The sequence below is a fragment of the Vulpes lagopus genome, chromosome X (genome assembly GCF_018345385.1).
Source record: "Vulpes lagopus strain Blue_001 chromosome X, ASM1834538v1, whole genome shotgun sequence".
Taxonomy (NCBI): domain Eukaryota; kingdom Metazoa; phylum Chordata; class Mammalia; order Carnivora; family Canidae; genus Vulpes; species Vulpes lagopus.
In genome coordinates, this window is record NC_054848.1 from 81,183,271 (window position 1) to 81,208,234 (window position 24,964).

The 24,964-nt window shown below is 43.6% G+C and overlaps 1 protein-coding gene across 6 annotated transcripts in view; it reads left to right on the plus strand.

Moving 5' to 3' along the window:
* Positions 1–3,868: 3,868 nt before the first annotated feature.
* The window catches only part of MID2 (midline 2), a 113,609-nt gene continuing 92,513 nt past the window's right edge, over positions 3,869–24,964 (plus strand). The window contains exons 1-2 of one of the 6 annotated variants that reach the window (XM_041741598.1): positions 3,869–4,206; positions 18,460–19,175. In XM_041741598.1, the coding sequence (XP_041597532.1) occupies positions 18,516–19,175 (660 nt within the window). In that variant the 5' untranslated portion in view covers positions 3,869–4,206; positions 18,460–18,515. Of the gene's footprint in view, positions 4,207–4,291; positions 4,353–4,477; positions 4,906–4,960; positions 5,452–18,459; positions 19,176–24,964 lie in introns of those variants that run through there. The other 5 variants (XM_041741600.1, XM_041741599.1, XM_041741596.1 and 2 more) reach the window with 5 other exon arrangements.

Sequence of the window (24,964 nt, forward strand, 5' to 3'; positions counted from 1 at the left end):
TTGGGTTTTTTTTCGGGCCATGACTTAAAAAAATGTTTAACTACAAAAGAAATTCTCATTGTAGGATATTAAAACAGTTATAAAATATATAGAATCAAACCCGAAAAATTCTCTCAATACCACCACAATTCTACGCTTCCACTGGGTGTGCTCCCAGGTTCTTTTCTATGTATTTACATAGGTTGACCCTTGAACAACACAGAGGTTGGGGGCACAGACTTCTGTGGTTGAAAATCCACGTATAACTTTGGACTGCCCCAAAATGTAACTAATAGCCTACTGTTGACCAGAAGCCTTACTGATAACAGTTGATTAACATATATTTTGTATGTTATGTGCATTATATATTGTACCCTTTTTTTGTCCTACATTTTTATGAAGTTTTTCATTTATTTATTTATTTTTAAAACAGAGGGAGAAAGAGGCTCCCTGTGGGGAGCCTGATGCATGACTCGATCCCAGTACCCCAGGATCACGACCTGAGCCGAAGGCAGATGCTCAACCACTGAGCCACTCAGGTGCCCCTAATTTTTAAATTTGATTCCAGTATAGTTAACATACAGTGTTATGTTAGTTTCAGGTGTACAATATAGCTGTATCATTTTTTTAAAGGATATTTATTTGAGAGAGAGAGAGTAAGCTAGTGGGAGTCGACGGAACAGAGGGAGAGGGCAAGAATCTCAAGCAGAAACCTCACTGAGTGTGGAGCCCAGTCCTGAGGCTCCATCTCATGACCCTGAGATCATGACTGGAGCCAAAATCAAGAGTCCAATGCTCAACCTTGACTGAGCTACCCGGGCACCCTGACAATTTAGCTATATTCTTAGAGTAAGCTAGCAAAAAGAAAATGTAATTAAGAAAATTATACGAAAAATATGTTACAGTACTCTACTGTAAAAAATCTGTGTGCAAGTAGACCCACACAGTTCAAGGTCAACTGTATATTTTAATTTATTATACAAGCACAACAACCTCTACCTGTTCTGTATACATCCTGGTTCTTTCTCTCTCTCTCTTTTTAAGATTTTATTTATTTATTCATGAGAGAAACACAGAGAGAGGCAGAGGCATAGGCAGAGAGAGAAGCAGATTCCTCATGGGGATTCTGATGCAGGACTCGATTCCAGAACCCCAGAATCACGACCCGAGCCAAAGGCAGATGCTCAACCAGTGAGCCACCCAGGTGCCTTGTCCTTGTTCATTTAATAAAAAAAAATTTTATTGTGGTGAAATATACATAACATAAAATTTGCCATTCTAACCATTTTTGAATGGCAATCAGTATATTCACAAGGATGTGTAAGACCCACCACTATCTACTTCTGGCACTTTGTCATCCTTCCAAACAGAAACTGTAGCCATTAAACACTTAACTCCCTATTCTGGCCTCCCTTCAGTCCTCTGATAGCCTCTATCCTATTTTCTGTCTCTATGCTCCTTGTTCTTCTAAAATTGTTTTTTAAAAAGCTAATACAGGGGCACCTGGGTGGCTCAGTTGGTTAAGTGTCTGCCTTTGGCTCAGGTCAGTATCCTGGGGTCTTGGGATCAAGTCCCACATTGGGCTCCCCCTGCTTCCCTTGCTTGTGTGCTCTCTCTCTCTCTGTCAAATAAATAAGTAAAATCTTTAAAAGAAAGGCAATACAGGGACATTATAAAAAATTCAGAGTACAAAAAAGTACAAAAGGGCGTATACAATGTTAAGTACTTCCTCCTATGCCTGACCCCCAGGCAACCAGTGTAATCAGCTTTTCACAGTAGTAGCAAACCATACACCACTTGCATTTTTCATTTAACAACAGTTGAGAGAGATAACTATATTATATATATATACATATATATATGTATATATATATAAAATTCCTATTTATCCATTTCTCTGTTGTGCTAGGATCAGTTTACTTCTGACTCAGCTTTTGACAAAATACATTATTTATTGTGGAGGGAATCACATGACATAAAATCAGCCTCTCAACAATTTTTTTAATGTACAGTACAATATTGTCAACCTTGTGCACATTGTTGTGCAACAGATTCCCCAGAACCTCCGTGCTATCCCCACATCCCAGTCCTGTATAATGGAAACTCTACCTCCACAGAACAACACTTCCCCACTGCACCCACCATTTCTGTTCCTACGAGTTTGAGTATTTTAGATACCTCCTATAAGTGGAATCATGCAGTATTTGTCCTTCTAGGACTGGCTGGTTTCACTTTGCATAGGATCCTCAAGGTTCATCCATGTCCTAGCATATGACAAGATTTCCTTCTTTTTAAATTATTCTTTTAAAGATTTTATTTATTCATGAGAGACACACACATAGAGAGGCAGAGGCATAGCCAGAGGGAGAAGCAGACTCCCTGCAAGGAGCCCGATGCGGGACTTGATCCCAGACCCCAGGATCATGCCTTGAGCCGAAGGCAGAAGCTCAACCACTGAGCCACCCAGGCATCCCAATTTCCTTCTTTTTTATGGCTGACATGTATATGCCACCTTCTACTGTATGTATATGCCATATTTTTCTTTATACTTTAATCTTCCCATGGACATTTGGATTGCTCCTACCTTGTCGATTGTTAATAATGCTGCAATGAATGTGAGGGTGCAAATATCTCCTTCAGATTTTTCTTTCAATTCTTTTGGCTATATTTTCAGAAGTGGGGTTGCTGGATCATATGGTAGTTCTATTTTTACTTTTTTGAGGAACTTCCATACTGTTTTCTGGAGCAGTTGTATCATTTCACATTCCCAGCAACGGTGCACAAGGGCTCCAATTTTTCCAGATCCTCGCCAACACTTCTGCCTTTCTGTCTGCTTGTTTTTAAAATAGTAGTCATCCTAACCAGTGTGAGGTGATATCTCATTGTGGTTCTGACTTGCATTTTTTTCTGGTGATTAGTGACATTAAGCATCTCTTCATACGTTTGGCCATTTGTCTAGCTACTTTGAAGAGATAAATGTCTATCCAAAGTCCTTCGCTCATTTTTCAGTTGGGCCATTTGTTTCGTTATTGGGTTGTAGGAGTTCTTTATATATTTCAGATACTAACGCCTTATCAGATGTAGGGTTTGCCAATATTTCCCCTCTGTTTGTGTCTTCTCACTGTTAATTCTTTTGACATGCAGAAGTTTTAAAGTCTGATGTGGTCCCACTTCTGTTTTGATTTCAGTTGTCTGTGCCTTTGGTGTGACTCATTAACTTATTTCTCTCAGGGTCAGACTTTCATCAGGATAGCCTGGTTGTGATTCTTGCCTTCGTTTCCACTTCAGGGCTCTCTAGCACATTGTTTAACAGGGGTGTTGGCTAATTACTATTGGTTCCTTCATGGGAGACTCCCAGAGCTACCTTAATTTTTCTGGACTCGTTCCCATGCACAGTAATGGGAGGCCTGTGAGAAATGGGAGTGTTTCCTTTCATTTTCTCTCTTCTCTCTCCTTCCTCTCTCCCTTTGATCCCACTTTAGGTACACAATCTCCTCTGGGGCCTCCTCCTCCTTTCCTCTCTCATCCTCTTTGTGAGTGGGGTGGTGGTCTCTGAGCCAATGACAGGTCAGCCGAGAGGCTGACTCCAGACCAATGAGGCTTCCGGGTTCCAGATGGACCAATTAGCTTATTAGGGACATTATACCTGGATGGCTGGCATCTGTCCTATTGTCCTGTTTCACGACCTTCTTGTTTTGCCCATCAAGGATTTGGATGTGCAGATGAGACTGTACTCTCTTTTGTTTTCATAAAATTTTGGTGGCTTTAATCCATCTCCACAACTTCTGCCCAAGGCCAATAAAACACAGGCATTCTCCCTTTGTAAAAAGAAAGAGGGGTTGGGTTTCCTTCAATTGTCTGCCCTTTTATGTGTCCTCCACTATTTTTGTTTTACTTGGTAGTTAACTTTGCACCGGAGCGGCTTCATCTGAGAACCAGTGCGGTGGACCTAGGCACTCTCTTGTCGTTGCTGGTGGCGATGGCCTTTTCCTTGTTCTAACCTGGTGGCTTGTGCGATCAGAGGGTTGGCGGGTGGGAGAAGAGTTTGGCCATAGTCTTCCTTCTGCATTTCGTACACATTGTGCGCTCTCTCTCTCTCTCTGTCTCTCTTTCGCGCACACACACATACACACACGCGCTCACACACACACGCCCGCTCGAGCCCCTCTCGGTGTGTCTTCCTTCAAGATGACAGGGCGCTGGAGAAAAGGCTGCTGGAATCAGCTGGTAGGTACCGTAGTAACCCGAACCCCACCCACCCGCTGCCTTGGCTTGCTCAGGTTTCTCCGGTCACTCCAGCCAGGGGAGAAAACCTGTAAACGCGCCTCCACAGAAGGGGCTGGGGGAGCTGGGAGCGGCGGGGGTGGAGGAAGGTGAGACCCGGAAGGTGGTCAAGCGCCCCTGGTACCCGGGGCCCTTCGCAGTGTTACCTCGGGGCGCCAGCCCCAGCCCTGTTTGCCCCCCACCCCCCTTTTCGTAGGGATTGCCTTTTTTTTTTTTTTTCCTCTGCGGCGGCGGAAATGACAGTGTGGTGCTGCCGTGGTGTCATGGTGCTGCCCCTGGACGAAAGGGCTAAAACTCTTTAAGTTCATCTCTGGAGACCCAGCTGCTGTAGCGTCGCGGCTGCCGTGCTGTCTCTCGCGGGGTGCGCGGGCGGGCGGATCCCGGCTGCTGCGCGGCGGCGGCGGCGGCGGCGAAGGCGGGCGGCGGCCTAGAGAGGCGGCGGCGGCCCGGGAGCTCGCGCCGGAGCCCAAGCCAGCTCCCAGCGGAGGCAGGCGAGCGTCCGGCGCCCTCGGGCGCGTCAAGGAGATGGCTGGCACCCGGGAACGCTATGGGTAAAACGCGCCCCCTCGCCGCGGCCCCGGGAGCCGAGAGGCACCGCCCGCGCTCGGCTCGACCCGGGCTCCGGTTCCGGCCGCCGCTCAGGTGCCATTGGGGCCCGGCACGGGGCCCAGGGCCCCGGGGCTAGGCGGGGCGGGGTGACGGGGCACCGCGAGGCTCGAGGTGGCGGTGTCGGCGGTGGGGGCCCCGGCCTGGCCTGGGTGCCCGTCGCTGCCCTCTTGGGACGGAGTTTGCACTCCGGGGTGTGGGGCAGGGGCGGCCCGAGGCCTCCAGCGCCCCGACTCGCCCAGCGCGGGCGGTCGAGCGGCTGCCCCGGTGCCTGTGCGTGACTCTGGGAAAGGGCACCGCCGCCTTCCCACGCTCCCGCGGCCCATAGCCTTCTTGACACGCGCGGCGCCCCTCGACCGGCCCTCCACGCGGCAGTGGCTGCTGCAGCAGCCAGGGATGCTGCGGACACCCTGCCAGCGGGGAGGCCAGATGAAACTTAATCCCTTTTCTGCCAGGGGAGCGATTCCCGGGTCTCCGTCTGGGTGGTTCCTTATTTCTGGCCTAGCCTTGAAACCAGCTCAGTGGGAGAGAGGGAAAACTTCTATATGTCCAGAGGACAGACTGCGACCGTACCGGAGAGAGGTAGGGTTTTTCCATTCCTGCCTCTTAAGAATGGAGTAAATAACGGCGGAGTAGATTTACAGAAACAGTTTCGGTAATGATGAGCTTTAGGCTACTTAGTACTTTGTGTGTAGCACATTATTCCTTGGAGGCGTTTTGTGGTTTTGTGATTTTGTGTTTGTGTGTGTGTGTGTGTGTGTGTGTGTTTGTTGTTGTTTGGTTGTTTTTTTTCTCTCTCTTTTTTTTTTCTCCCTCCCACGCAAACCCCACAGAGCAGGAAATTGAGATCCTGGGGTCTTGAGTTTTCTTCACTTTCTCTCTTCCATGCTCCCTTACCCTTCTTCGCACTCACTTGCCCTCTTCCTGCGTTGTCACACACCTACCTGCCCACCCAGGTCTCCCAGCAGAATGCACGGTCCCCCCCCAGACTAACCCCCACCAACCTGAGTGCTCCACCTGCCTCCCAGCCCTCCAGCCTCTTGCTCCTCAACCAATTTGCCTTTTTGAGGATTTCTGAGTGTGGGGTAGGTGCATGGTGGTCGTTGTGTGCCTGTGAGGAGGAGCCCTGATACAGGAATATAGTGGAAACTGTATAAAAAGACCAGTCATGTATGTGGTTGATTCCTTGGATTCTCTAGTTGGGCAGTAAGGGCTGCCTTGAACCCTATTCTGTTCCCTCACAGTGCTCTCTAATCACTTCTCTGCTGATGTTCCAATAGAAGGGAAATGCTGAATAATAGGGAGCTTCTCTCTCCTCCTTCTGGCTTAACCCTAGCTGATTACTCCAACCCTCACATGCCCCCTTTTCTCCCCTCTGCAATCCTACTGACTGCCCTAAGGGAGAAACTGTCTGCTATTTTTATATGTGCCTGCCCAATCAATTACCTTAATATAGATACATAATGTGAATGAGATTTTTCCTGGTTGTTCCTCACAACTGGATTTCTGTGGTTGAAATATGGGTCTAGGAGTCAGGAAGATCAGAGACTTTATCCCAAATCTGACATCACATTGGTTTTATGGCTCTAGGACATTACTATGACCTTTCTTTTATACTTGGTGTACTTGTGTAAAAGGCATAATACTGTATACTGGGTATTTTGAGGCTCTGCTTGGTCTTTTGAAGATGAAAGGGTTCTATAAACTCTCAGCATTACGCTTTTCAAATAAAGTGCTTCATTTACCTTTTGATGGGGATAATAGCTGGACTGGGTGTGAAGAGGAACCCTGGTTTACTGGAAACCCTAACTTACCATATTAACCACCCTCCACCCCAGGAGCCAAATCTATCACCATACTCAGGACTCTGTTGTTTGTTGTTCCTAAAGCATGTACAACTGAATGAAAACATGCATAAAACTAGGCATACGGAGTAATGGTGATTATTTTAAGTTGAAGCTTGAATCATATCTAATGTACTCCACCTAACAGTCTGAGTCAGACTCATTTGTAAACATAACCTCACCCATTTTTAGCCTGTATGGGGGCAGTTAATTTCTACTGAAAAGCGGCATAAATAATTTTAGGCCTGGCAATAGGAGCATGATTAGCATCTAGCAGCAGTGAGTCAACAATATTTACTGAGCACCTACAGTGTGCAGAGTTCTCTGCTGATGGGGCCAAGTTCCAGGTCTTGGCCTTCATATTTGGCCTCCTCATTTGAGGCCGCCTTCCTTACCTGTAGCACCCGCAATAGGACAGGGAGGAGCAAGACAGGGGTAGAGGCTAGGGAAAACAAAGGGCTGATTGGCTCCCTCTTTCATGACCACTAGATCTCACCTGGCACGTTGTACCTTGCACGGCCACCCTGGGAAGCCCTGCCACAGGCCCCAGTGACTTGGTTTCCTCATGACTCTATCATCTGAACAGCGCAAATTGAGATGAAATTGGTTTAGTTAATCCCTCCTCGGACTGCATGGCAACTTGCTCCAACTTGCAGATCTTAAATCGGTGCCAGGGGAGTCTCATAATTGCATCCAAAAATTGCTCTGGGTAGTGAGCCCGTCCATTCCCTCATCCTTCCATAAAATCTGCTGATGCCATGACAGTTGAGAAGGAAACTGCAGGAGGAGTAGGTCTTTCCCACTCAGCAGACCTCGTTGGCTTGGTAGAAGAGGAGAGAATGTCTTCTTTTCACTCTCTCTATCAGGACTCAGGTTCTCTCTTTCCCAGTGGAGTCCCAGACCCCTAAAAAGAGGTGAGGGCAGGGCTGAGGTACAGGATGTGTTTGGAATGGCTGTTTCCAGAGGCGCCTGCTTGGCCTTCTGTGTGTCTGTCATCCGGTCTTCGTGGATCTTGGTTACTCCCTAGCTGTTAGGCCCTGTGATTCTGCTGCTGGTGGAGGCCACTGGAGGTCAGGGTGTGCTCTATTTCTGTTTAGCGTGATGGGTTTTGTTTTGTTTTGTTTTGTTTTGTCTTATGTGCAAAGGGGAAAATGAGGCACTGTGTTTGTGAAATGCCTCCTCACTTAAGCTGGGGAGGTCTTAGAGCAATGCATCATCAAATTATGACATTTAACATGTTGATCATGGATATATGACAGTTCAGGAGAGTTTCCCGTTGTTTACTTTTTGATAAATGCCACGTTGGTACTCAGGTAGTATTATGGTGTTCTCTCTATTTTGGATCTCTCAAGAAACATTGTGTTCATCACTGAGCAGTATAGAGCAGAGGCTAGAAAAGCATTTCACAGCCAGTGTATTGGATCATGCTAACGAATGAGAAGACCAGATGAGTGGTGTTGGGACAAGAAGTTACAACTCCAAGGATCCTCCTGTGTGGACTGCTGGCTATTTCCCTTTTTATTTCCCCTGTCTTCCAAGGATTGATAGGTTTTTCTGTCTATTTTCATGAATTAAAACTCTGCTCCAAGTCTTCCGTGGACCCTAGGGGTCTGTAGCTCTTCCTCCTGTTCTCTTTTTCCATCTTCCCCTTCTCTATGACCGTAGGCAGACATAATCTTTTCGATACTCAATCTTCCAGCTCCTGTATTTCCTTTAGAAATCCTGAGCTGCTCAGACTGATAGATGGGTTACAGTGTGGGTAATGGAGGAGTGTGGAGCAATGTCCCAACGTCCCACCATTCCCTTCTCCATGTGGGGTTCACCTGAGTGCGCACTAGGATGTTGGTTCAGTCTAAGTTGGTTGACAAAGTATCATTAGTAAGGCTTGTCCTATTTGGGTTCTTGTCTCCCTGCAGAGCTCTGACTGCTTGACCTTGGGCTCTGTCTCAGCCTCTTTCCTAAAGGCCAGACTCCTCTGGTTGATGAACAGAGTTCTCAGTCTTTGGATCTTTTCTCTCACAGAGACCAAATGATCTGATAACAAACTCATTACGTAAACTCAAATCCTCCTGAACCGGAAAAATCCCAGTATTTACAGTTTGCTCAGTTAGGAGCAATAAAGCATAGGCCTGGTAGACAATGCTAATGTAGGATGGTGATGTGTCTGAATGTATACAGCCCAGAGAGAGAAAAATGGTTTGCAGTCCAGAATTCTCAATCGCTTTGTCTATAGCCCTTTGTTCAGTGTTGCTAGGATCCATGTGATTCCCCAGGGAGTAGAAGCTTGATTTCAAATAAGCTTCTGTTCTCTGTCCCTTGTTTCTGACCTGAACTTGGGGTGCACTCAAGCCTAACATTCAACGGTATGCCCTACATACATACATTGCTGGTTTTATTTGTAGAAGTGGAGAGGACTGCCCATCCAGGTGTGTCACTGAACATTTAAAAATTTACAAATATTGCACTGGGCAAGAGAGGTTTGGAAAAGCAGTCCTCGAGTAGATTGAAACCAGGACTGACTGGTAGCAGTGGGTAGATTGAGTTTGCTCTCCAACCTTGAAACTGCTAGTGTATTCTGCATGAAGATAAGGGTGTTAGGAATTGTACCTAGGATGCCTGTCAATTATCATATATTACCTTGGCAAATCCTTTTCTTGGTTCCTTAGATCTTTTGCCTTTTTGGCAGCTGTAGGGCTTTTAATTCTGCTATCATGCTAGTCATTTTAATGTTTATGATGACTCTATTATATAAAATGGCCAATGGTTGGATGTAGGAGCTAATTATGGTAAATAAAACATCATTAAATCCACATAGTATAAAATATTAAGTAGGCTTTAGTAATGTTTTAGACAGGAACTGGCTCTGGTGCTCAACCTCCAGTCCTGAGCTCTCTGTGCATGATAAAAGCTGAAAAGAAGAGAGCCAGTTCTTTCCTCCTGTGTGTGGGGGGAGGGAACTGCAGTCTAACGGGAGACAGGAGCGTAAGAAATAACCACAGTCAGACACATGGTCCTCCAGAAAACTTGTGGGGGAGTGTGACTGTTCTCCATCACGCCAACCGTGTGTTTGGGACGAATTTCCAAATGTTTGCTGCTTTCCTCAATAACTTGCTTTGTATCTGTCTGTCTGTGAATGTATGATGAGAATATCTCTATTTGCAAAGCAAGTTGATAATTTTATTTTAGGGGCACCTGGGTGGCTCAGCAGTTGAGCATCTGCCTTTGGCTCAGGTCGTGATCCTGGGATCAAGTCCTGCATTGGGCTCCCTGTGGGAAGCCTGCTTTTACCTCTGCCTATGTCTCTGCCTCTCTCTGTGTGTGCCTCTCATGAATAAATAAATAAAATCTTTGAAAAAAATAATTTTTTTTTATCCTCCTGTGATTCTGGTAAGAGCCCACCAGCTGGGTAGGATCGGTATTTTTCAACCTACAGATAAGGAGGCTGTGGCCCAGACCATTTAGATGTCTTACCTAGGATCACTCAGCTAATTCAGTTTCGAGCCAGGACTATAACCAGGCCCTATTTTGAGGCTCAAATGAGATAACGGCTTTTTGGAACCATTTTGAAACTATCAAATGGTACACAAACAGAAGATGACTGTTATTATTCGTTATGCTTAACTGGACACCTAGCCTCGTTTTTCTCTGGGTTTGTGTCTTTAGTCCATGTCCTTTTAGGGTGAGAATTCTATGCACTGGTTGTCTTTTATGTTCCCAAATGATTTTTTCCCCCAGCTTCAAGGGGTCCTTAACTACTAATAGCATTCCAGGATTCAGTTGCCTTTCTTTTCCATTCCCAGAGGTGTTCTCATTAGTTTGTACTCCCCATGGGACCCCCTCTCCCCGACCATTGTCCTCTAGGAACACCCATTATATCTTCCTTGAGGACAACAGGCAAAACTAGCCACTGCCTTCCAGCATCTTGGCTTGGCCCAAGGAAAGTAATGCATTTTGTTTGTGCCATGATGATACCCTTCAGCCTTTCTCATCACACCAATAGAGGAGATTTATGGATTTTTTTAAAAAGATTTTACTTATTTATTCATGAGAGACACACAGAGAGAGGCAGAGATATAGGCAGAGGGAGAAGCAGGTTCCCTGTGGGGAGCCCGATGTGGGACTTGAACCCAGGACCCTGGGATCACCACCTGAGCTGAAGGCAGACGCCCAACCTTTGGGACACCCGGTGCCCAGAACTGGAAGGCATCTTAAAAGAGACCCTCTGGTAATTCTAGCTCAACTTGAAGGACACTTTACAGTTAGGGAAATATCAGTGTAAAGGCGGGACTCATTCTCTCATCCCCTGAGGCAGGGATATGGGTTTGTAATTATTTAAAGAAAAAGCTCAGGGATCCCTGGGTGGCTCAGCAGTTTAGCGCCTGCCTTCGGCCCAGGGCGTGATCCTGGAGTCCCGGGATTGAGTCCCACCTTGGGCTCCCTGCATGGAGCCTGCTTCTCTCTCTGTGTCTCTGCTTCTCTCTCTCTCTTCTCCCTCTGTGTCTCTGCTTCTCTCTCTCTCTCTCTGTCTCTCATCTCTCGTGAATAAATACATAAAATCTTTTTTTTTTTAAAGAAAAAGTTCATGGGACATTCCTGTTAATATCCTGAAGAGTGTTTATTTTACATTAATTTGTTTTGTAAACAAGTCATACGGCCCAGCTCTATCCTCATTCTCCAGCCCAGAGGTCAGGCTTGGTTTCACACTCTTGTCACTCTTGGTTTTTCTGTGAAGGAGGGCAGGGGACAAGGGGGGCACCCATGGCTCCTCAGGGGGTAGTGAGAGCCGAGGGCTACACTCTGCAAACCTAGGAGATGAAAACTAGAAGGAATCCAAACTGCTGACACAATGGGGGCTTTTAATTATGTTCAAATAACATTTGAAATAATTGAATTCTGCCAAGTGCAGATCACAGCTTTTCTCCGTGATCAGAGTTAACGGAATGTCGGATTTGGAGGGCATTGCTGAAATCAATCTTTCATTTTGTAGGTGTAGAATGCATTATTTTTATCTTAATCACCTGCACCGAAGCTCCTCCTTTGTATCTCCGCTTATGCACACAGCCTTATGATACCTTCTTATCATTTTTTTTCTCATCGACTTCTGTTTTTCAGGGGTCTTAGCCCAAAGGGGTTGCAGGGTGAAGATAAGGCAGGCAGAAACAGTGGTATAATAGAGCAAGGGCAAATCCGTAAACATACATATGTGACTACACGGTGGTACCTGAATGTTGCAGAAGGGAACAGATCAGTGTCTGTGGATGTGGGCATTTTTTTTTAAAGATTTTTATTTATTCATGAGAGATACACACACAGAGAGAGAGGCAGAGACACAGGCAGAGGGAGAAGCAGGCTCCATGCAGGAGCCCGACGTGGGACTCCTGGAACTCGATGCCGGGACTTCAGGATCACGCCCTAGGCTGAAGGCAGGTGCTAAACTGCTGAGCCACCCAGGGATCCCTGGGTATTTGTTTCTTCACATGGCAATCGGTCTGCCCTCCCAGGCACTTCATCAGTGCATTTTTATGACAAACCATTGTGTTTTCTGGCAAAAGCTTCCTGATTACCTGTTATCAGGTGGCACTCTATCAGGCTCAAGGCTCACATCCTGTCTTTATCTTTAGCACACTTTCTAATTCTGCATAAATTAGTAACTCACAGAGTTTTGGAAGTTGCAACAGTTTGCTGTTGTTTCATTTTTGTCATGCTGCTTCTTCCCTCTGTCCTTTCTAAAAGTATATTGTGATATAGGAAGCCAACTATTTTTTTAAGAGTCTTTTGGTTTTTATTTTATTTTTAAATATTTTCTTTGTTTATTTGAGAGAGAAGGAGAATGAGAGAGTGTGAGCAGAGGGAGGGGCAGGAGGAGAGGGAAAGAATTAGAGAATCCCAAGCAGACTGCACCAAGCATGGAGCCTGACCCGGGGCTCTATCCCAGGACCCTGAGATCATGACTTGGGCTGAAATGACCCAACTGAGTCAGACACCCAACTGACTGAGCCACCTAGGCGCCCCTGGTGATTTTTAAATTAATAAAAATTAGGACCTGATAATTTTCTGACAACCCTTGATCATTAGAGATATTCTAGGGTATTGCAAAACCTAGGCAGAGAATCACCAACCTAGAAAAACAATGGAAAGAAGTAATTGAGTAGGGTTTAGAATGACTTTTTTTTTTACAGTAATATATGGACTTTTTTATTAGTACATCAAATTATAAGATCTTCTATAAGTCAAAGTAGTGCCAAACGTGAACATAGATGGCAATGTAGTATAGTGGTGAACTCTTCACATTCCAGGATCAGGCCTGGGTTTGAATCTTGTTTTTTTTAAATTCAGATGTATCGTAATATTCACCATTACAAGGTATACAATTCAGTAGATTTTAGTATATTCACAAAGTTGTGCAATAATCACTACTAATTCCTGAACGTTTTCTTCATTATCCCCAAAAGAAACTCTGTACTCATTAGCAGTTACCCCACCCCTCTTGTCCCCTCCCTTTCCCCAGACCTTGGCAACCACTAATGTATTTGCTGTTCTTATGGATTTGCCAATTCTAGGCATTTCATATGAAGAGATTCATACAGTTTTTGGCCTGCTGTGACTGGCTTCTTTCACCTACTATTGTGCTTTCAAATCTCATCCATGATGTGGTATGCATCAGTACTTTGTTACTTTCTCTTGAGGTATAATATGCCATTGTATGGATGTAAAACATTTGTTTATCCATTCATCAGTTGATGGATATTTGAGTTATTTCTACCATGTGGCTGTTGTGAATGATGCTGCTATGAACATTTGTGTACAAGTTTTTGAGTGAGCACATCTTCAATTCTTCTGGATCATATGCTAACTCTGCTTTTAACCTTCTGGGGAATTGCCAAACTATTTCCTAAAGCAGATGCACCATTTTACATTCCCACCAGCAGTGTTTGAGGTTTCCAGTTTTTCCAAATCCTTGCTGACATTTACTATTTAAAAAATTATAGTCATCCTAGTGGGTGTGAAGTAGTAATATAGCCATCCCAATGAGTACGAAGTTGTATCTCAATGTGGTTTTGATTTGCATTTCCCTAATAGCTAATGATGTTGAGTATCTTTTCATGTGCTTACTGATCATTTATTTGAGTATTATCTTTGGAGAAATGTCTATTCAGATCATTTGCCCCCTTTTTGGTCTTTTTTATTGTGGAGTTTTAAGAGTTCTGTTTATTTCTAGCTACTAGACCCGTATCGCATCTATGACTAGCAAATATTTTTTCCCATTCAGTGAGTTGTCTTTTCACTTTCTTCATGGTGTCATTTGCAGCACTGAAGTATTAAATTTTGATAAAGTCCAATGTATCTATTTTTTTCCTTTGGTTGCTCATGCATTTGGCATCATGTAGGAAACTCTTGCCTAATTTAAGTTCACAAATATTTACACCTGTGTTTCCTCCTAAGAATTTTATAGTTTCTGCACGTTCATTTAGGTTGTTGCTTTATTTTGAGATAATTTTTGCATATGGTATGAGGTAGGGCTCTAACTTTGCTCCACACCCCCTTTTCTTCCATCTGGATAGGCAGTTGTCCTTATACCACTTGTTGAAAAGATTATTCTTTCCTCATTGATGTGGACTTGGAATCCTCATCAAAAGCTATTTGCCCATAAACATATGAGAATATCAATTGATTTCTGGATTCTTAGTCTTATTCTAGGTTTGAATCTTAGTTCTGCTACTTGCAAATAAATGCAATCTGGGACAAGTTACTTTTTTTGTTTGTTTTTTTTTGGGGGGGTAATAATACTACCTATCTTGTAGAGGGTCATTGTGAAAATTAAATGAGATAATGCATGTAAAGGGTATAATTTAGTACCTGGCACACATAGTATGTGCCAGGTAAATTTTAAGAGGAAAGCTGCTTAGATAATCAAGGAGAGAGTGAAAATGTGAGATAGTTGAGAGGGTGCTGAAATATTAGGAGTGACAGAACAAGGTGGCCTCATAAATGAGAGAAATGAACAGATGTTTGAAGAAGTTGAAAAAAAATTCAGTTTCCCGGTCTCGGCTAAAGCATTTGCTAGATGATGATAAAACAGAACAGAATAGGGGCACCTGGGTGGCTCAGTGGTTGAGCAGCTGCCTTCCACTCAGGGTGTGATCCTGGGTCCCAGGATTAAGTCTTGCATCGATAGGGCTTCCCACAGAGAGCCTGCTTCTCCCTCTCACTATGTCTCTGCCTCCTTCTGTGTCTCTCATGAATAAATAAATCTTTTAAAAAAAAACCAGAACAGGATAGAAACAGTATAGAAAAGTTACTTATCATAGGCAACAGATTGTAACCATCTTATATTATTCTTTATAGAGCTGACATCACTTAAGGTGGATCATTTTTTTCTATCAGGGACTCTTTTGAGAACATTTTGAATGCCCTGGACAGCCTCTCTTCCCATGAGAATGTATATATGACAAACACACAACATTCTTCAAACAGTTCTAAGAGGTTCTGAACTCCCTGGTTAGAAGTCCTGTTTTGACCTTATTGGAGGTAATGCTGAGCCATAGCATACTTTTCAAAGCTTAATTTCATCATGAGGTTCAAGTGTCCCACTTACTCCAGAACAATATTTACGATTTCAGGGATACTCAAAGAGCTCTTCCTCTTGTATGGAAGAAATTTGTTTGGCACACTCCTAAGATTTAGAAGAATACCACAGAGACCTCAATTGCTTTTGTATCAGTCTTAACACATAAATGTCTTTCAGCAATGTTCCTGACTGCCTGTCATTTTGTTTTGTTTTGTTTATAAAGATTTTATTCATTTATTCATGAGAGACACAGAGAGAGGCAGAGACCTAGGCAGAAGGAGAACCAGGCTCCCTGTTGGGAGCTCAGTGCGGGTCTCATCCCAGGACCCCAGTATCACGCCCTGAGCCAAGACAGATGCTCAACCACTAAGCCACCCAGGTGTCCCCCAACTGTCATTTTGGAGGGAGGCCTCACTCCACTCTCCCAGGCAGTTTCCAATACAGACATTGAAGAAGACAAACTTGCAGTTCCGGAAGAGATATTAAGAAAAATGTAGTGTGAGGTGGAGTTGGGTCTAGAAGAAAAAGATATGATTCTGGAAGGGACTCGGAATGAGGGACAGATTCAGAGAGACTCAGGGGGACACAGAGAGACAAAAATAGAAGCGGAAACCCACTGTTTAGACGCCCTCTTGTGAATAGTCAAGATAAACCTTAGTGGAGGAGGTGAGAGGATTGAAATAAAGGTGTAGGGGAAAAGAGCACAGGCACTGGCATTAGACTGATCCAGTGCACTGGGTATATATGTTCCTGGTTGATTTACTTAGCAGAGCTGAGCCCCAATTTCCTAGCTGTGATATGGATACGGTAATTCCTTCCTCACAGGCTTCTTGACAGCATTTAATGAAGTAATGTGTGTAAAGTGCTTAACACCACTCAGAATACAGGAGGTGCTCAATAAATGCTAGGTCCCTTCTTCTGACTTCTACTTTAAGGGATCCTTCATTTCACAATTAGTGAATACCCAGTATGTATGAGGCACTGTGTTCTGAATAAAAATACAAAACAATCGATGCCCTCAAGGGGCAGGGAGAGTTGGCTGGAGACAGAGATATGTAAATGAAATAAAACAGAAGGTTCTGGAAGCCACTAGTGGTTGTGGTGATAAACATGTAAATGAGAGAACTCCTAGGTTTATAGGCTTGGTTAGTGATATTCATCAGATAGGGAAAACTGGAAGAACAGGTGTTTTGGGTTTTGGGTGGGGGAGGGAGGAGAGAGGAAGGATAGCAAGTTCATTTATGGCCATGTTGAACTTGAGTAGTGGAACAATCAAAGGATATACTCCTGCCTGGAGCAAAGGTTGGAATCCATCATCTCTAACTAAAAGTTTCTTCCACTTTTAAGGTCTTGTGATGTAGGTACAATGTAATTGTACTCTTTCATCTCTATTGGTGAATGCTGATAGGTATTATAAGCTACATATTGCCAGCCAACAATTTTGCAGCACTCGTAAATCATAAACAGAATAACCTCATGTCTCATGTTTTAAAAACGTAGTTATATAGTCTGAACTTACCAAACCAACCATGAGTGGCTGTTTTGCCAGAAAGACTCTTTACTTTTACTTTACTCTAAACTTTTTCCTATAGATTTCCATTAAATAGCTAGTTCGTTTAGTGCACCTAAGAGGTTTGATCTAGAAACAGCTTTTAGGGATGCATCTGGTGTTTTTATTCAGTGGCAGAATCAAAATTTCAAGCCCCGGTGAGGGTCTTCCATGATAGTAAGATGATGAACAAAAGTTATTCACAAGCCAAAGAGGGCTTTCTCTTTTCTAAAAATAAGATTAACACCTTCTGTCGATAAGATAGATTTTTTCCTTAGTTAAGGCTAGCTTAGAACATTTATGTGTGTTCATTTTAATTAACAGAAGACCCATGGCAATATTATGTTCAGCTCAGAAATGGCTGTGGGAGAAGAGATAGATTGACCAAGAGATTGGTTTCATTAATTTCATTAATTGGGTGACTTCTTTTACTCCGCGATGCACATACCAAAATGAAAATTACCAGATGTGGAACTAGCTGGCTCCTCGCCTTGCTAATTTATATCTGGGTGTTGATTTGCATCTTGTTATGTTTTAGGAAGTATGAAAATACACACGGGGAGGTGAGCTTCATGGTAGGCTTGTGCTAGTTCAGTGAATGTGTAATAATAAAACCCAGCTGAAACCAGAAGGTAATATAGTCTTCATTATTGATCAGCATCTATTGCTGAGTTTGTTGAAAAGTGGAAGTCCTTTCTCATTGAGCTTGATGAGATGAAGAGCTTGCTGAAGGTGAAGGAAGGAAGTGAAAACCAGCACCATTTATCTCTAGTAACTCAGTTTACTAGAAATGGAACAGAACAGGAATTTCCATGAGTGACACCAGGAAATAATTAGAGTTCACACTCTGAAGAATTTATTATTCTATGCTGAGCAGTCCTTTTCTTCCAAAGCTTGCTCTTCTTTTTCACCCAGGCTCTCAGAATGGAATCATTTCAAGAAGTAGAGAGTTTGAAATATGGCCTTTTTTCCTAGATGTGAAATAGGCACAGCCCCTTTATTTTACCTTGAAGGAAAAATACAGACCAGTATTGGAGAATGGAGATTGAGAATTTTGCAAGGCCTCAGGCTCATCACAGTCCAGGACTAGAGATGTCAGTGGATAATATGTGAGGGGTCTGATCTGCACTGGTCTCATAAGCTGGAATAGTTATGTCAGCCAGCAAACCAGGATTCAGAAGTGACTACTTGGTTCTATTTATTAGTGCAGGAACATAAACTTGCACATTTGGTGAAAACAAGGTTTGAAGCGGGGGTGGGGAAAGGCTTTTTTAAAAAAAGATTTTATTTATTTATTCATGAGACACAGAGAGAGAGAGAGAGAGAGAGAGAGAGAGAGAGGCAGAGACACAGGCAGAGGGAGAAGCAGGCTCCACGTAGGGAGCCTGATGCAGGACTGTATCTGGGACTCCAGGATCACGCCCTGGGCTGAAGGCAGGCAACAAACCACTGAGCCACCCAGGGATTCCCCAGAAAAACTTTTTGATTAATTCCCAGATTGCTTTCCTATTGCTCCAGCCCCACTGGAGAAGCTAGTGTGCAAAGCCTCCATTGGCTAGTGTGTGACTGTGCTACATCCACGTTTCCTTCGGAAACGCCTAGTGACTCTTGCTTTGTATTCCTCGCAGGTGAAAGCAGAGCCTCTGTGGTTCTTAATGCCTCAGCAGGATTATTTTCACTAAAGATGGAAACACTGGAGTCTGAATTGACCTGTCCAATCTGCCTGGAGTTGTTCGAAGACCCCCTTCTGCTCCCTTGCGCTCACAGCCTCTGCTTTAGCTGTGCCCACCGCATCCTGGTCTCAAGCTGCAGCTCTGGTGAATCCATTGAACCCATTACTGCTTTCCAGTGTCCTACATGCAGGTATGTTATCTCGCTGAACCACCGGGGCCTGGATGGCCTCAAGAGGAATGTGACTCTGCAGAACATTATCGATCGCTTCCAGAAGGCTTCAGTCAGTGGGCCCAATTCCCCCAGTGAGAGCCGCCGGGAAAGGACTTACAGGCCCAGCACTGCCATGTCTAGTGAGCGAATTGCTTGCCAATTCTGTGAGCAGGACCCGCCCAGGGATGCAGTGAAAACATGCATCACCTGTGAGGTCTCCTACTGTGACCGTTGCCTGCGGGCCACACACCCCAACAAGAAACCTTTCACCAGCCACCGCCTGGTGGAACCCGTGCCAGACACCCACCTTCGAGGGATCACCTGTCTGGACCACGAGAACGAGAAAGTGAACATGTATTGTGTATCTGATGACCAATTGATCTGTGCCTTATGCAAACTGGTGGGACGTCACCGAGACCATCAGGTTGCGTCCCTGAATGACCGATTTGAGAAACTCAAGGTAAGGGATCTGGGAAATGTCCCTTATACATCTTGGTCTCTTTACACACAATTGTTATACACACTTAGCAAGTTCCCTAATCAAGATAGGTCCATTTGTCCTATGTAACAAGTCCATTAACTCCCAAGTTGTTCTCGTGAGGAATTGCCTACTCACTTACAAACTCTCCCTGGGACCTGCTTCGTCAGTGGCACAAATCTGTTGCATCCCTTCACCTCTGGCCAGTTCTGGATGAGTTAGCCCCTGGCCCGCACCACACCAGTAGCCTGCCCAGGGAAACAACACCCTCTGTCCTCTGTCAGTGACATATTGCACACTATCTTTGTCATGATCTTTCCGCCTGTTTTAGGTATGTGAGTACCTATGTAGGTGTCCTGTAATTAGCATACGTGCTGATATGCCTGCGTGCGGGTATAACAATGGGAAGGTTGGGTGTGTCTCTGTGGAGGTGTGGGTGGAGGCGTCTGAGTGTATCTCTATGTAGGTGAGAGATTTTTTTTGGTGGAGGACAGTAGTACATGTGTTTGTCCTCTCGACATGCTAAAGAAACAGGTTTGGCACTCCGCTTGCCAAAAATTGCCCTCCAGCCCTTAGCACAGGGCTGATTCTAAGCCTGCCTCACAAAGCAAAAGCAAAACAGAACAAAAGACAAAAAAGGAACTTCAGTTTACTACGAAGTCAAGAGGGATAATCAGCTGTCTGAACTCAAAATTTCAACTGCAGGCAATAAGTATTTAATCCAGTGTTAGATGTGCCAACGTGCAGTTTTTTTTTTGTTTTTTTGTTTTTTTTGTTTGTTTGTTTTTGAGTGTGTGTGGGTTGGAGACTGAAGCACTGGGCTGCGGTTGCCTGCCTTGGAAGTTTCCAGTATTTCATTGGCGTTCATTGGACAGAGTTTCCCGAAGTTGTCATGCTGTATATATAATATTTATGTGCAAGTCTAAGCACCTATTTTGTAAAACCCTACTGCCTCATGTTGATGTTAACAAATGTCAACTCCAGCAAATTGTTTTATTCCCATGGCCTGCCTGCCATATGGTTTAACTTCTCTTAAGAAGGGAGCTATTTAGCAGAAACTCCAGGAAAATAAAATGTTTATGTGACTAACGAGATTACCACCCCCCAAATAGGGACTGGATAGATAGACCAGGGTGGAAGGAAGACCAGGATAGGATGGGAGGAGGGAAGAAAGGAAGTGGAGATTTTCCTCTTGCCATGCCCCAAACAAGTCATGGTAATTCATCTAAACATTTCATGAGGTTGGTGAAGATAGCAATACTCAGGATGGGATATATTTTCCCTCCCATAATTTGTTGCAAGCGATATTGAGAGTGGCCAGGCTGACAGTGGTTTGTGCCTTTTGTGATTTTTATTTATATCTAATATGTACAGATTTGTACAAAGTTCAGTGTTTGTGGATTCCACTCAGGGTGATATTCTTACTCGCTTCCAGACTATGGTGAGGAATAATCTCATTGACTCCCGTTCTTAGACTCCTAGGATGCCAGGTCTTGCACTTGGTCTAGTCAAAGCCTTACACTATCATGTGGTATAAACTAAGACTTTGAGGGGTTAAGTGATTTGGTCAAAGTTACAGGATTGGAACTGGAACTCATCTTCTGCACTCTAAGTATCCTTTCTGCTGTAGCCAGCTGCCACTTTGTTTTGGACCTTAGTTTTGCCCATGAAATGTGATTTGAAACTTAACTTTATGCTCTGGCAATTGTACATTTCATGGGTCACAGATAAACGATTAACAGCATCAAGGAAAGGACATACTGTATAAACTTACAGCTTCATAATGGCAAGAGATGGAAGTGGGGTTGCAGGAAGAGTAGGGGATATGGAGAGGATGGGACAGACTCTGCCAAATATTTGCAGGTGTTGGAACTATAATAAGGCACTGGCCTTGAGAAATACTCCAAACAGAAAACTCTGTATCCATATGTATGATTGAGATAACAAAAGACTGGATAGAATAAGCCTGTATCTGCAGAACACCAGATTTTGAAAACATCCGAAAACATGAAAACACTGGATGATTGATTAGATATTTGGCATAATGTAGCTATAGCCCAAGTCTCTAGGGCTGGACAGAGCACAAAAGTATTTTACCAAAAGATAATTTAGTATGTAACTAATCAGTAATTTTTGGAGAAAGAAAGGCCAGATTTTGAATTGTTCCCCTTGAATTTTTTTAAGGAAATGTGCAGAAAATTCTGATTTTAAATTAAGCGGAAACTTTTTTTTTGCTCATTTTTTGGACTGAGAGTGGAAACATATGAATCATTCCCAACTGTGTGGTTTGTTATATTGTCTGGAACATCTTGGACTTTGGGGAGGGAGAGGTGCTGTTACTGTTGTTGCTGCTGCTGCTGCTGCTGCTGTGTGTGTGTGTGTGTGTGTGTGTGTGTGTGTGTGTGTGTTAGATGTGTGAGGATCACTTTGGTGTCCAAGTGTAAAGGGCTATTAGTTCTTCATATTAAGCAGAGAGGAAGAATGACTTTTAGTGTCACATATTCTCACTTCTTTGGCTTAATTTTAATTTAGAAAAGCATTTGGGATTATTCCCTTAATCTGCTGAATTCGTCCCCAAGGAGAAAGGAGGAAGCTGGTTGTCAGAAGCTATGGAGGAGATGGCCTTGAGCATACTCCTCTGGCCCTGAAGAGCATGGGAGTCCTACAGGAGAAGGGGGGCGGGTATAATAGTACATATATCTAGGGGTTTTACTTTTGGCCCATAAGTGAAATGGTGTTTATTTGTCCTTTTTGGTTCTGGAGCTTCCCTGTTGGCCTTTATAACTACCCTATTTGTACTAACCTCCCTCTGTAGGATTAGTGGTCTCTAGTATTTATTTATTCAATGAAGAATAAACACACTGTTATGTTATAAGACTAAAGGTCGGAATAACCAGAAGCCAGCCTGTCTTCTTAACATGTGCTCAAAGTGGATTAGGGGGGTTTGGGATACTTACTATGGTTTATTATCATTCTTTATTTGTCCATTCTAACTACGTGTCCTTCGGAAGGCAACCAGTGGTTCAATTAATTCTTCAATTTCAAAGAATAGTTTTGTTCCCAACAGTTATTACAGTAGAAAGGCCTATCAGAGTAATTATTTCCTCCATTCCTTCTCTTTCCACTTATGTGTCCCAATATATGATCTCAGCTCATGACATGTGGCCACATTTCTATAAAAATGCTTCATGTGTTAAGAGTTTTCATCGGCTCATGAGTTTTTCCCTGTAGAAAAGATCGATACTATTACATTAATAAATGTTGGCTTTAGGGATGCCTGGGTGGCTCAGTGGTTTATCACCCGCCTTCAGCCCAGGGTGTGATCCTGGGGTCCTGGGATCGAGTCCCACATCAGGCTCCCTGCATGGAGCCTGCTTCTCCTTCTGCCTATGTCTCTGCCTCTCTCTGTGTGTGTCTCTCATGAATAAATGAATAAAATCTTTAAAAAAAAATGTTGGCTTTGTAAAAAGAGGTCAAATTTCAGTGGCTCTGTATTGATGACAGATCTCAACTCGATATTCTAAGTCTGGTACAACTTGGTTCACATGCTACCCATCCATCTTTGCCCCCTACCACTCTCAAACGTAGTACCTTTATTCTGCCCAGATTAGCTTCCTGTCTGCTAAACATACCACTCATTCTCTTTTATGACTCCTAATTTAGACCTGTGCTCTTTTTTTTTTTAAGATTTTGTTTATTATTTATTCATGAGAGAGACACACACACACACACACTCAGAGAGAGAGAGAGAGAGAGAGAGAGAGAAGCAGAGACACAGGCAGAGGGAGAAGCAGGCTCCATGCAGGGAGCCAGATGTGGAACTTGATTCTGGGTCTCCAGGATCATGTCCCAGGCTGAAGGTGGTGCTAAACCACTGAGCCACCCGTGCTGCCCACTGTGCTCTTTTTCTTGACCTGCTTAGGAATCCTACCAATTCTTTAGTCCCCAGCTAAAACCCTTCAAGGCCACGCCAACACATCCCAGCTCTACCATAATTTTTTTGAGGCCAGAAGCAATATCTTTTATTTCTTCAGTATCCTCTTAGTGTCTTGCACACATAATATGTGCTCAAGAAATCCAAATGAGTGGAATCTTAATAATAGATCTGTGGGAAATATAGCAGTGTCTATAGCTTGCCTTAGCTCTCATCTTGTGAGATATAAATCTGTCTTGCCATTATGACTACTTTAGGGGTCTGAAAAAAAGAATCTCCTGCAAACTACTGATAATGTTCAAAACCAGAGTGTTAGCAAAAGTATGGCATGTCCTTAATTTTAAGTGCCTATTCATTTGGAGTACTGGATTTTCCAACTGCCTAACCCTGTGGTGACATCTGTATAAATCAGATGTGATTATTATAATTCTCTTTGAGAGTGATGTCTTCACATTTCCATGCCCATAGCCTGCCAAAAATATAGCTGATGAAAATCAGGGGGAATAGAGGAATTTCCTGAAAGGAATAAACAAGCACATTTTCTTTTTCTCATTACATTTCCACAAATTCATTACTACAAATAATTCTTAAATGCAGTTGCACTTACATACCAGGGATCTTGTTGTTATAAAATATTACCTGGCACCAGAGTAAGTTTTTTGTTAAGGGAAAGTGAAACACACACCACACACACACACACACACACACACACACACACACACGGAAAGAGAGGCTGAGACAGAGCTCAAGATTGCTAGACAAAAAGAAGGGAGATGTGAGACTTGGAGAATGTTCAAAGGAAAGCCACAACGCCAGTTAAAAGGTTGGAAAATATGATATGATATTCTAGAATCTTATCAGAGTTGATTGCTTGCCCTTCTTCCTACTCAGTCACTCTGTCATCCACCCACCCATTGTCACTCAGCCACCACCTTCTCCCAGTCATTTGTCTGCTCACCCACTTGACACCCACTTCTGTCTGCCAAGACAGATACCCTCTCATCTTATCTACCACTGGGCATTTTACTATTTCGGAACCAGTATGACTATTAATATAAGAGAAAGTGAGAAATATCTTTATGAAAGCCGGGGTTGAGAGAGAGTATATTTGCATATATGTGTATGTGTATGTGTCACCATATATGAGTGTGTGGATTTCTGCATGGCTGAGCAGCTGAGAATGACTCAATTTGTTTGTCTGTGTATGTCTAAGTGTGTCATTGTGTGGGAGGAGAGCATCTGTGTTAATTTTCTGTGGGCATATCTGTAGAAAAGTTGGGTTGAGGATGCCTGGTGTGTAAGGCCATAAGCATGGTGCCCCCAATAAGGATTATGGCCTTGGTAGAACCTATGCTGAGACTAAGGATCTCCCTAATAAATGAGCCATGCCACAAATCGTCATGATAAGAAGCTTCAGAGAGGCCAGGTTTGGTTATTAAAGGTGAGAGAGCAGAAAAATTTGTTTCTCAATTTGACTCACTTAGGTACTGAGCCACGGTAGCAAAATTATCATATAAGCAAAGTGTTTAAGTCCAGATTTGCACTCCTTATGATGTGGTTGGTGGACATGTATGTATGGGGTGAGGGTGATATCTGTCATAGGGTTTCTAAACTGGCTAAACTAGCCTTCAACCCATGATCAGAAAGTCATGCTTGCTTGTAGATCTGGCTTTTCTGTGGTCTCTTAATTGTCCACGACATGATCCCAATGCTACACAGCATGGTCCATTCTTTTTTTTTTTTTAAGATTATTTATTTATTTATTTATTTATTTATTTATTTATTTATTTATTTATGAGAGAGACACAGAGAGAGGCAGAGACATGGGCAGAAGGAG